Raw genomic sequence first — 13,111 nt, 5'->3', positions numbered from 1 at the left:
ATTCTTCCTTTAAGATCCCTTCCTTTCTTAATAGTGGTCTTTGACAAAGCTCCCTGATTTGGAGAGGAGAGCCTCGTTCTAGGCCTTCCAGCAGCAGAGTTCTAAGGGGGCAAGGAGAGGAGCCAGCAGAGAGATGCCCCGGAGGCCCCCTGTGAGCGACTTACGGAAACACTGAGGCAGCTCTCCGGTCCAGGACCCATTTCCCTCGCAGGTGAGCACCGCGGGCAGGGAGAGCTGGTACCCCTCCAGGCAGGCGTACGTCACGCTTGAGCCCCACATGAAGTCGGATCCCACCACTTTCCCGTTGGGGATGAGCTGGGGCGGCTTGCACATGATAGCTGGGGGAGACCAAGGTAGGCGGAGTGCTGGGGCTGCCCTGGGAAACCAGGGCTGCCGTCGGCACCGAGGCAACTGGCCCGCTGGGAGCCCGGGCTAAGTGAGAGCAATCAGGAACCACCCCTCTTCCCTTGGGAACGCGGTCTCGTTGCAACTTGCAACAACCCATTCTTCTCTGCACAACCCTGTCCTCCAGGTTCAAGGCTCAGGACCTTCCCACTCCCTCCCTGTAGATGTTCAGGGACCACGCCTCCCCTTGCACACCCCCAGATTAGACGTTAGGGCTCTGCTTCACCACCCTCTCCCTCCTAGATGTTCAAGGCTTTTGTACCTGCTCCAGCCCTGCGTCCACACATCTGTAGCCCCCAGACACACCTTTGCAGACCGGCCTGGTGCCGTTCCATGTCCGGTCCTTGGTGCAGCTGAGCACAGACACCCTGTGTGTTTCCATCATGTAGCCAGGGACGCACTGGTAGGTGACAGTTCTGTTGTATCTGAAGTCACTGCCCAGCCGGAGGCCATTGGCTGGAACCCCAGGGTCGCCGCAGTTTATGACTAGGACGTGGAGACAGAGCTTCGTTCACTCCCAGCACAGACTCTTACCTCCTTAGCATCCCAACACCATCCCGATTGCTCCCCACACGTTTGGGAAGGAAAACTGTCAGAGAAGGGATGTTGCATCTCCTCCCAGGTTTCCAGTTAGGGTGCCGATCATTCTAACTCCCTGCAGCCAAGTCTCCCTGCAGAGGCTGTCCTACACCCCCTTCCTTGCCCGCACCATCCTTACACACCCCAGCAACTTGGGCTGGGAAGCCCATCTGGTCCATGTAAAGCCCACCCCTCTAAGAGGAAGTATTCAGAGGGCTCCCTCCATAAATGAGGCTGGGGACCAGAGGGAGGGAGGTGTCCAGGTTGAAGAGCCTAAGGTGTGTTGATGGACCACATGATGGACCTAAGATGTGTTGATAAGACAATTTGTCTGCTGGGAAGGGCATCTTACTGACTGCTCTTCTGCCCAGGAGGCCTCCGTGGGCCCAGCGGACTAGGAGCAGGGCCTCGTGACCGATGCAGTGGTCATTCCTGTGTTACAGTATCAAGTGAGGGTGGGGATTGGTGAGCTCTGACCTCGGAGCAACAGTGAGCCTGACAGGGGATTTCAATTCAGATGGAGCCTGGAATTCACAGCTAGGACTCTGAAAGGGAGAATGTTGTATAAGATTCCCTTTAATAATCACTTCCTTCCATCTGGGCCCCACGGTGATTTGCTTTTCAAGGAAAAGGGTCTGGAGTTGCTTCTAGGAGAAGCAAGAAGGAGGAGCCAGGCTGGGGTGGGGATGGATTGAAGGGCAAAATGGAGCTAACAAAGATGACAGATGGCAGCAGCTTTCAGGTAGAAAGAGAATCAGGCTCAGCACTGGGGGTTTGCCCTAAAAGAGAAAAAGAAAGCCCCAGGAACTGGCTAGAGCCTGGAAAATAGCAATTACATATTCTGAAGCTCTCTTGAGCCTCATTTGTCTCATATGGGACAGTAGAGCTAACAGTGGCTCAGCTGGTAAAGAATCCTCTTGCAACACGGGAGACCTGGCTTTGATTCCTGGGTTGGGAAGATCCCCTGGAGAAAGGAAAGGCTGTCCACTCCAGTATTCTGGCCTGGAGAACTCCATGGACTGTGTAGTCCATGGGGTCGCAAAGAGCTGGACACGACTGAGTGACTTTCACTTTCCTACTTTCACAGGGGATTGTGGTGAGCATCAGAAGACCTGAAAACAAAGCACTTTGCTCAGTGGCAGTCCCGCAGTACGTGCTCAGTAAATGGAGACAATTTGCATGATTCTCATTCAGGATCAAGTCCCTCAACACCAGCCAGTCTTCCCAATCTCTGGCAGACAGCCCTCTCTCTGGCGTGGAGGAGCCCCACTGCCATGGAGCCCAGAGGGTCTCACCTGTGCACTCCGGATCATTGCCTGTCCAGGTGCCGTTGACCGAGCAGTGCCGGCTAAGCAGGCCTGTGGCATAGTAGCCTTCCCGACACTCATAGACGATGGAGCTGGAGAAAACCAGGCCGTCGCTGAACAGGACTCGGGCATTGCTTGGAGTCCCAGGATTCCCACAAGAGATCACTAGGAAGCAGAAGGAACACATTACTCATCAGAACAAGGGCAGGCATCCCCCGGGGTTAGGCTAAGTCCTGTGCAGAGTGGAGGCCACAGGTTACACCAGGAGCCTGCGGGTTGAAAGCATCCCTCTTGGGAAGCTCCCATGTCTGATCATCCCACCCTCAGAAGGGGAGGAGAGACCTGGGGGGATGTTTTAAGATTTCTAAAAATTAAAGACCATGTCTATTTTGTTATCACACCTAAAATTTTAACCGATTCCTTCATATCACCAAATAGCCAAGTGGTGCTTAGTTTTCTTCAAGACTCTGTCTGTATCTCTTTTTTTAATAGTTGATTTGTTTGAATCATCAAGGTCCACACATGACATTTGATTGCATGTCTCTAAGACTCTCTGAATCCAGAGGTCACTGGATTACCCTCTCCTATAATTTATCTGTCACAGAAATCAGGGCATTTAACTGGTAGAACTTCCCACTTTCTGGATTTTACTAACTTGGTGAACAAGGCATTGTTCAATATCTTCCTCTATCATTACTGCAATCAGGTTCTACTTTCTGACAAAGGTACTTCGCAAGTGGTTTTGTGTTTTTCACATCACATCAGAGGCACAGAATGTCCGCATGCCTCCTTGTCAGTGATGTTGAGGCTGTCCAGTGGGTCAGGTCTGACTGCCTTATCTGGCATTATTAAGCTCCGATTAGTTGCCATTTAATGGTTTCAATAGAAAGTAATCATTGTTGACCAGATTCATATTTCATTAGGGGACAGAAATGGTATCATTTTAATTCTACAATTCTTTTTAAATTAAAAAATTTTAAATTGTTTTTTTAACTTTTTATTTTGGAGTATTATTGGAGTATAGTTGATTATCAATGTCGTGATAGTTTCAGGTGTAAAGCACAGTAATTCAGTTATTCATACACATGTATCTATTCTTTTTCAAGTTTTTTCCCACTTAGGTTGCCACACAATATTGAGCAGAGTTTCCTGTGCTATACAGTGGATCCCTGTTGATCAATTCCACATTCTTTCTGCATTCGCTTGGGTTCTTTAATAAAGAACTTGCCCATCATTAAATATTTGCTTACCCTGAAATAGAGTTCACACAGGAATGTTGGACTAATGATTGATTTCAAAAAAAGAAATCAGATATGAGAATAATTAGTTGGTTCCCTAGCAAGCTCCAAATGACAATCATTTGAATTCACAGATTTAAGTTTATTTGTTACGCTGCCTTCTGTTGTCATTTATTCTTATTGACATTCAAATTATTCCATCTCTGACTAATGGAGACCCTTTGAAGTTGGCTCCTGAGTTCCTCTGACATGACCCAGTGGTGTTTGGTAGATTCCTTGCTGGAGTGACAAGTGTCCATGTTCATCTTGTGTGTTTCCTGCCCCAGTCCTGGAATCAGCCATTTCCCTAAAGAGCTCTGGTTCCTTCTAATGGACAATGGATTTAAAACTACAGTCTGGGCATTAAGGGCACTCATTGCTACTGAGATGGTCATTGACTCTAGACTTTTAGATTGGAAAAATAACTTTTCAAATTGAAAATACACTATGAGTTTATACTGATATTTCCAAGCCAAGTTTAGAATTAGGAGTTTTTCCTTAACTTTTTCATCTTTTATATGATACCTCTTTTATTTTAAAATCTTGGTTCTTAATGACAATAAATAATTTTAACTTGCTTTATCCATATAGAGTATGGTATTATATATGTGATAGTTTCAGAATTGTCACTCCAATTTGATTACCAGCAATATGATTGCTAAAACCATACAGTTTTAGAACCAGTTTAAGATTTCATTGCAGTTCTTTGTCCTTAGGATATATATACCATATTCAAATTTCATTTTTTCAAGTCAACTGAAATAATTCTCTGGGTTATTAAATCACCAACTTGACACATAGTTAAGTTCATTTGTTTCCATTTTGATTTTTGATAGAGATTACTTGTTTATAATTTTTCATATAATTTTATTTTGTAAGTATGTATGACATTTGCATGGTCCCAAAGTCCCAAAATGATCCCAAAATGATAAGAATCATTTTGTAGATCAGATAGGCTCTAATACCCATCCATTCAACAAGTATTTATGCTGCGTAGGTACGGGAAATGCAGTGACGACTGAGCCATGACCCCTGCCTTTGAGGAGTCCAGTCTATCTTAAGAACCTACCTATAAACAGATGAATTAAAATATGATGTGACAAGTGCTACACTTGAAGGAAAAAAAGCACTAAGAAGGGAGTGGCTTACTGGGGCTGGAGATAAGAATTTGAGTAGAACCTTGAAAGGTAACTGGGAGCTTGTCAAGGGAAGTCACAAAGAGTTGTGTACATGTTACACACACAAACAACACTCATTCAACAAAAACTTGCTTCCAGGTTGAAACTCTTAGCCACCTACTTTCTGTTCCCTGAGCCCTCCTGACATGGTGACTGACTCCACCCTGGGGTCTGTGTGGCAAGAAAGGGAACCTGGTCACAGTGGATATGTGAGAATATAGTAAGTTCTTTCCTTGCCAATACACTCATTACCACAAGCTTACTATGCTTCTTACTATGCCTACAAAATTCTATAAAAACTAACTTTGCACCCCCAGAAAGGCAGGACTTTGGACAGACAAGTGGCAGAGGGCACTGACTGCATCTGTGTCATTTCCCGGGCAGGTGTCCCCGAACATGGGCCAGGGCACCTCCCCTTGCTCTGCAGGACCATGCTGCAGTCTCAAGTCCATGCAGCCCATTTGCTAACCACTGCTATTTATTTCTTCAGCTCACTCCCTCTGGAATTTGTTTCCTGGTGATTGGGACCTATAATCCAATGATCTTGTCACCTTTTCATAGCCTCTTACTGATGAACCTATTCCCTTCTTCCCCAGCTTCGCTGCTAGGATCCGTCACAATCACTGCTTTGTATATACCCTTATCTCCCTTGACACCTTTTTTATGCCTTAGTTGCCTATGCTTAATTACTAGTTACCTAGTAAAACCCTAACTACATGTAATGCTTCACCTACCCTGTGTCTGAAGCTATGTAGCAAAATGAGCTTGAACAAAAGCCCAGACTAATGCTGACTGTCACTCTAAGTTAATGGCTCTTACCTTAATGAACCCTTGGTGCTGCCGCCTGGTAATTACATATGTCCCTGTTTCTCTATTCCATTCCCACGTCTCCCTTGCTAGATGATGACTGTATATTGTGTCTGTCCTCTTCCCCCACTGAGGCCATCCCAGGAACCATCATTAAGGGCTTGTATTACTTTTAAAGTGTTTTGTAAAATTGGATTTTGTATTTTTTTTGGCACTTTGGATGTTTGTTTAATCTTAAACTGTAAGCTCCAACAGGGGAAGGTGTGTCTGACTTGGTCACCATTGTGTCTGTAGCATATACTATATCATCTGGCACATAGTTGTTGAATGAAGCTATATGGAAATAAGTGAACAAACCTGCAAAACTTCGTTTATCCTGGTATCTTCCCTTCTTAGCTTAGGGTGGGGGATATGTTTGCCTTTGGATTACTAATGAGATGAATGTGAACTCTCTGTTGATGTCCACTCTCCACCAGGTCAAGGGTTTAAATGGGGCCTTGGATTTTATCTGTGCGGGTGAGGGCAGGGACTAGGGAGCAGGAAAACAGGGGAAGACCTTGGGGCAGGCAAAGGGGAGAAGCAGAATGGTCACATACATTACCTCCACACTCAGGCTGCACGCCGCTCCACGAGCCGTTGGGTTGACAAGTTCGCTCTGATGACCCCCGGAGCACGTGGCCAGCTTCACAGCTGAAGCGCATTAGGCTGCCCGGGGCAAAGCTGTCCCCTAGACGGATGCCGTGGGCTGGGATGCCAGGGTCACCACAGACGCCTATGCTGGTTCCTATGGACCAGATCCAAAAAACCCCATTGTTTTTAGCAGGAAGGAAAGAGAGTGGCAGAGTGGGAGAAGGATGTTGGATCTCTGTTATGGGGAAGCAGTGGGCCCTAAGAAAGAGGGCAGTGAAACTGTGTGTGCACCTGAGTCACCTGAACAGGCTCCTGTCTGAGTACTCAGAGGTCAAATGACACATAGAGGTCACGCGTGAGGCCCTGGGGCCCATACCACACGGGAGGAAAGAAGGCAGAGGGAAGCCTTTGTGGAAGAAGTCCTGCCTTCATTCTTGGCTGGTGCCAATGTGGTCCAAGCTGACCTCCTCTCTTTCACCTCTTCTCCACCATCTGCTGATCCGGTACCCTCTCCACTCCCCGTTCTACTGTCTTAGCTCAGATGCTCATCTGAGTTGAACTTTACTCTCTTGCCTGAAGTTTACTGCAGGAGCCTTGTAACTAATATCCCCTTCTCTTAAACTCCCCCTCTAATCCAGCCTCACTTTCTCTTTAAATCTTAACAATGAACAACCACAACTATTTGATTTTTTTTTTAGTTCCACCACTTTATTGCTACCAACCCATCTCCCTCCTCCCTCATGCACACATGCTCAGTCATGGAACCCCATGGACTGCAGCCCGCCAGGCTCCCCTGTCCATGGACTTTTCCAGGCAAGAATACTGGAGTGGGTTGCCATTTCCTTCTCCAACTATTTGATTTTTGTCCTTTCCTGCTGAAACACCTCCTCCGGCTTCCCACTGCCAAGAGAAAAAAGTTCATACTTCTAGCAGAGTTGTTGCTCAATAGTCAAGCTTGAAGTTTGATCCTGGGCCTTTAACTGAGGCTTTCTTATTCACAGATTATGTAATACAGGTGAGCTCTGGATTAAACATTTTCAATCTCTCATTTCATTCTTTCTTTGCCCTCTGCCTCCTGCCACAATTCTGCATTTATCTGACTTATGATCTTGTACAAACCCACCCAAGAGAGTTTTAAAGACCCAAGAGGTAGAGGAAGGTGGAGAACAGGAGATAAAGCTGCAAGATCTACTATCTGTGAGAGGCAGCGCAGCTCAGGATGCAGAGATTCATGGGAGACATCACTAGATCAGACTTGATCATGGTGAGCTTGAGGAAGGAGAAAGAAAATTGAGGGCTAAATGGCAACTGTATGAGAAGATAGTTTCCAAGTGCTGTGGAATGTATCTCCTCAAGAATCCACGTATGTAGGCATCAATAGAAACATCTTAATGACCACATTTTGGGGCTTCCCTGGTGGCTCAGCGGTAAAGAATCCACTTGTCAATGCAGGAGACATGGGTTCAACTTCTGGGTCAGGAAGATCCCCTAGAGAAAATGGCAACCCACTCCAGTATTCTTGCCTGGGAAATCCAGAGGAGCCTGGTGGGTTACAGTCCACAGGGCTGCAATGAGTTAGACATGCCTTGGTGAGTAAAGAACAACTGCAAAGACCACATTTGGTTAGTTGGTATAAATAAAAACTTAAGCCATGTACCTCGTCATCTACTGTTGATGTATCTGCCTCTCAGTTTTGGGATTATTTCCTTTCCTAGTCTAGTTTCAGAATATAAGAATACTGTATAATCCCATGTTCCCCATTCTACTGCCTACCAAGGAAGGGGGATTCACTCAGCCTTTCAAAAATATGAGAAAAGAAAGCCCCTCATATTTGGCCAGGTTTTCTTATCTTTTGATATTTTCCAGATGTAGTCCACGCAACAGGCAGTACCGGGTCCCCTTGAAGGCAATATCCTGATGGTGAATCGCTCTGACTCCCCGACTGGCTAGCTGGCCTCAGCTGGAGCCAGTACTATTGTAGAACAGGACTGAGGGTGGATTCTCCAGTCCTGGGCATTACCTGACAGAATAGCCTCCACTGACGTGTTCAGCCTCTGTTTCAACAGTATAAGGAAGTCTGGCATAGAATATTGCACTTTGGGGCAGGTGGCAACTGTTGACTCTTTACCGAAGAGGTACATCAGCAAGATGATGACGCTGCAGAGATGGGCAGTTAACTTCCTGCAGTGTGTCTCAGATGCCAGAAATCTCGGCAAGTCCTTGATGGCCCAGAAACTTACGACTTCTGTTATGCATCATCTGGGTGCACTGACTGAACTGAATGAGGCTCGAACATTTTGGAACTCCTGAATGTAGGTGGTTTTTTTTTTTTTTTAGGACTGGCAGGAGATGCTGCTGCAAAAGATATCTGTAAGTTTCAGGAATGGAAGAACTATAGTCTGCTCACTAGGGCACATCTAGCATTACTTCCTCATCACCTATTCTTGTCATCTCTCACTTTCTTATCTAAGGTATTTAAGATTCATTCCTTCCTCAGCCTCAGTATTTATGGAATAACTTTGAATCCTGTCCTCAGAGGTCTCCAGGAAAGGTCTGCCTGTTGGAAGAACTATAGTCTGCTCACTAGGGCACATCTAGCATTACTTCCTCATCACCTATTCTTGTCATCTCTCACTTTCTTATCTAAGGTATTTAAGATTCATTCATTCCTCAGCCTCAGTATTTATGGAATAACTTTGAATCCTGTCCTCAGAGGTCTCCAGGAAAGGTCTGCCTGTGATTGTGGTCTCCTAAGAGTCTGTCATCCTTGAGGAAGACATGGGAAAATGGAGATTGCAAACTGTTCTTCAGAATGTTCAGGATCAGAGAACAAACAGCTTCATGAAACACATTCCCCAATGAGTGGGGTTCGCGTTTTCTGAAGGTTCCTTTCTTGCTTCTTACTTTTTCATGTTCCCAAGTGTCAGCCTGTTTCCAGTCTCTCCTTGACCTGTGATGTGGCCAAGGAAAAGTCTCCTCTTCCACATGCAGGATGAGGACTTAGGAAATAAAAAAATTATGAAATCTCAGGGTTGACAAGGCTTTTCAGAGGTTTTAAAGCTCAGTGATGTAGCTTTGACAAGAATTATTTTTGTTATACTTCTATAAGGTCATTTCCCAGCCTTTGCAAACACAACTTCAGAGAAGGATAATTACATATTAGGAGAAAGGACTTTGGATTCTGTGCTTTGGGTCAGGAGACTTAACTATGTGGTTAGTTACATATGCTAGTAAGTAGGAGATGCTGAAGGCTTTCTGGTTTCTTCTTCCCCTACCTTGTATTTCCTTTTCCCATGGAGAACAGAGATCCCTAAATAGATAATATAGTCCCTAAGAACACCATTAGCCTTGTGTCCTGTAAAAGTGTCTAGAGGGAGGGAGGAGCTTTATGCAAAACACCAAAGAGAGTGGGGCAAATGCATGTTTGGATGGGTATTTGGATGCAAAATACATGCCCTTCCTTTTTGCAGCATTTCTTCCTCCTGGAATTTGCTCTGTGGATAACTCAGGAGGTCTCAATAAACATGGTCCTTGACTTCCCCATGCCAGCCTCCCAAGACACCTCCAACAGAGGTCCAAACACACAGAAGTCTGGGGCCTGGTTAACTCACTGAGGGAGTCCCAGTGGCTCGTACATAGTCTTGCCAGTTCATGAACCGGGCAATTAAAGAGATTAATAAGAGTGAGAGGCCAAAGTCTTGGGTGGGAACATAGTGATGTGTCTGGGATTGTCCTGGGCAGCCCACAATCCTTTAAAACAAATTCCCAGTGCTTCAGGAATTTCTCCTTTCTTAGGAGACCTAACTAATATTGACACTAATAAGTGCCAATCACTTCATGGCAAATAGATGGGGAAACAATGGAAACAGTGACAGACTTTCTTTCTTGGGCTCCAAAATCACTGCAGATTGTGACTGCAGCCATGAAACTAAAAGATGCTTGCTCCTTGGAAGAAAAGCATATTAAAAAGCAGAGACATTACTTTGCCGACAAAGGTCCATATAGTCAAAACTATGGTTTTTCCAGTACTCATGTATGGATGTGAGAGTTGGACCATAAAGAGGGCTGAAAGCAGAAGAATTGAGGCTTTTGAACTGTGGTGTTGGAGGAGACTCTTGAGAGTCCCTTGGACTGCAAGGAGATCAAACCAGTCAACCCTAAAGGAAATCAACCCTGATTATTCATTGGAAGGACTGATGCTGAAGCTTCAATACTTTGGCCACCTGATGTGAAGAGCTGACTCATTAGAAAAGACCCTGATGCTGGGAAAGATTGAAGGCAGGAGGAAAAGGGGATGACAGAGGACGAGATGGTTGGATGGTATCATCAGGTCGATGGACATGAGTTTGAGCAAGCTCTGGGAGATGGTGAAGGACAGGGAAGCCTGGCGTGCTGCGGTTCATGGGGTCGCAAAGAGCTGGACATGACTGAATGGCAGAATGAAAACAACACGCTGGCAGTGCCCTAAATTTTGGCAAACAGGCTTATCTGGGAATCTCAAACTGCAGGAGCAGATGCATGCCTTATGGGTGAGGTCCCACTTCAAGCAGAAGCCTTCTATATTAGAAGGAGGTTACCAGTCAATCCTAAAAGAAATCAACCCCAAAATTCCCTGGAAGCTCTGAAGCTGAAGCTGAAGCTCCTATACTTTGGCCACCTAATGCAAAGAGCTGATTCATTGGAAAAGACTGATGCTGGGAAAGATTGAAGGCAGGAGGAGAAGAGGGTGACAGAGGATGAGATGGTTGGATGACATCACTGACTCAGTGGACATGAGTTCAAGCAAACTCTGGGAGATAGTGAAGGACAGGGAAGCCTGGCATGCTGCAGTCCACTGGGTCACAAACAATCAGACATGACTTAGCAACTGAACAACAGGATCCTTATGTCTCAAGGGCATCTGGGATGGGAAGGGGTAGGGGTTAATTTCAATGCCAAGGTGGGCTTCTTGAGAAGCATCAAGCCACATGTACAGTTGCCCTCTTGGGGGGTGACATCCTATGTGGGATCCCTTCTTGAGGCCAGGCAAGCTCACCCCAAAGAAGAGAAAGCTGTGGGGTGCTAATTTTTTGCCTTGGTGGTTTCCGTCATTAGTAGGACAATTCAGTTTCAAATATTTTTGTTCTTTTATGACATTACAGATGAGTATCTGGAAATATGGACTTGGGAGCTCTGTCAATTCGCTACATTTGCTGTGTTGATGACCTCTCTTCATGCTCCCACAGAGATTAACAAGAAAATAAATTCATTCATAGGAAAAGTCTGGGGACTGGTGTGTTAAAGCTGAAGAGGAGAACTGTATTCACCGGGCCAGGAAGGACACAGGACAAAGAGAAGAAGTGATGATACAGACGGGGAAGCAGGCTGGGGTCCAAGAGTCCCACACAGGGAAGGAAAGAACACCAGAGTGGGTTTGGACCTGAGCCAACAACAGGAAGGCTTGGACTGCTCTTGGGACCTCATGGTAATAAGTGTCTGGAGAGGATTCTGGCCATAGGTGACCTCAGAAACCACATCTTCATTAGTTCTGCAATCTCTTGGCTGTCTTGGCTTGGCCAGAGTCTAAGGGCATGAAGCTGGGCTTGGACCACGAAGGGCTGAAGTCCCGTTGGCACCTCCGAGAGCCGTGCTGTCTGCCTGGGAGGGATGGGATGAAGGTCCAAAAGCTCTGCTTCCCTCCCCTCCATCTGTTTCACTCCCACCTCGGAGCTGCCCCCCTCCCAGCAGCCAAGTGTTCCGTTGGAAGCCCTCCCCCACACCAGCCCCATACCTGAGCAGTGGGGGAGGGAGCCAGTCCAGTGTCCGTCCAGCCCACACATGCGTGTGGCATTTCCCACCAGGGTCCGCTTGCCGGTGCAGCTGTAACGCACGACTGCCCCCACGGTGTAGCTGTCCCCGGACATCTGGGAATGGGGCGGGGAGCCCGGATGGCCACAGGACACCACTGCGGGGAAGAGCAGACATCTCAGCAACTCTGCACCAGGATGGGTCATCATCACAGGACACACGCTAGGCTTTTCAAGACGACGGGAAGAAGCTGGGGTGTCTACCGAAGCAAACCTCCTGCTGGCTCACCCACATGGTATCAGCAAACACTGACTTCCCACCTCACTGTCCAGTTTCCATATCTGTGAACTGAAGAGCAATGTCTGTTGCTTTAAGAGTTGAATGAGATAATGCGAACCACTCAGCACGTGGTAGGGACGCAATAATACCCATCTCTTCTCTTTCTTGCTCTTATGCATACTAAGATGTCCCTGGTAGAAAGGTGGGACATATAGTATACATAGTCAGACCGACAAATTGCATATCATACTGCTTTTATGTGGAATCTAAAAAATGATACCAACGAACCTATTTGCAAAACAGAAATTTCATCACAGATGCAGATAACAAATGTATGGTTACCAAGGGGGAGGTTGGGGGAGGTCTTAAATTGGGAGATTGGTAGTGACACATACACATTACTATATATAAAACAGATAGCGAATAAGAGCCTACTGCATAGCATGGGGAACTCTATTTGGTGCTCTGTGATGACCTATATGGATATGGAGTCGAGAACAGAATGGATACATGTGCATATACATGGCTGATTCACTTTGCTGTACACTTAAAGTAACACAGCATTGTAAATCAACTACACTCCAATAAAAAATTAATTAAAAAAAAAAGCAAATGGGTGATCTCTCATCCTGGGACTGCTGGGATTGGCCAGAGGATCCAGAATAAGGGCCTGTTATAGTCCTTTCCAGCTGCATCTTACAACTGCCCACAACAGCTGTCTCTAACTTGTCCTCTTTAGTTGCGAGTTCTCTTTGCTGAGACACCATACTATAACTGGAAACTAGTTATGAGGTTCGAGTGTGGAGTTTAGGTGGACGGGCCAGGGCAGGACAATGCTGTCTGTGTTGCTGGGTTTGCCTTC

The 13,111-nt window shown here is 46.2% G+C and overlaps 1 protein-coding gene across 2 annotated transcripts in view; it reads right to left on the bottom strand.

The window, feature by feature from the left end:
- Positions 1–13,111, bottom strand: part of CSMD2 (CUB and Sushi multiple domains 2) — a 679,919-nt gene that overhangs the window by 15,402 nt on the left and 651,406 nt on the right. For both annotated transcript variants that reach the window (XM_043461986.1, XM_043461987.1), the window contains exons 56-60: positions 11,954–12,127; positions 6,155–6,337; positions 2,280–2,456; positions 712–891; positions 165–338 (exon numbers count right to left, since the gene is read on the bottom strand). In XM_043461986.1, coding sequence (XP_043317921.1) covers positions 165–338; positions 712–891; positions 2,280–2,456; positions 6,155–6,337; positions 11,954–12,127 — 888 coding nt within the window. The remainder of the gene's footprint in view (positions 1–164; positions 339–711; positions 892–2,279; positions 2,457–6,154; positions 6,338–11,953; positions 12,128–13,111) is intronic.

This window comes from Cervus canadensis, chromosome 2 (genome assembly GCF_019320065.1).
Source record: "Cervus canadensis isolate Bull #8, Minnesota chromosome 2, ASM1932006v1, whole genome shotgun sequence".
Taxonomy (NCBI): Eukaryota; Metazoa; Chordata; class Mammalia; order Artiodactyla; family Cervidae; genus Cervus; species Cervus canadensis.
This window is presented reverse-complemented; position numbering and strand designations above follow the sequence as displayed.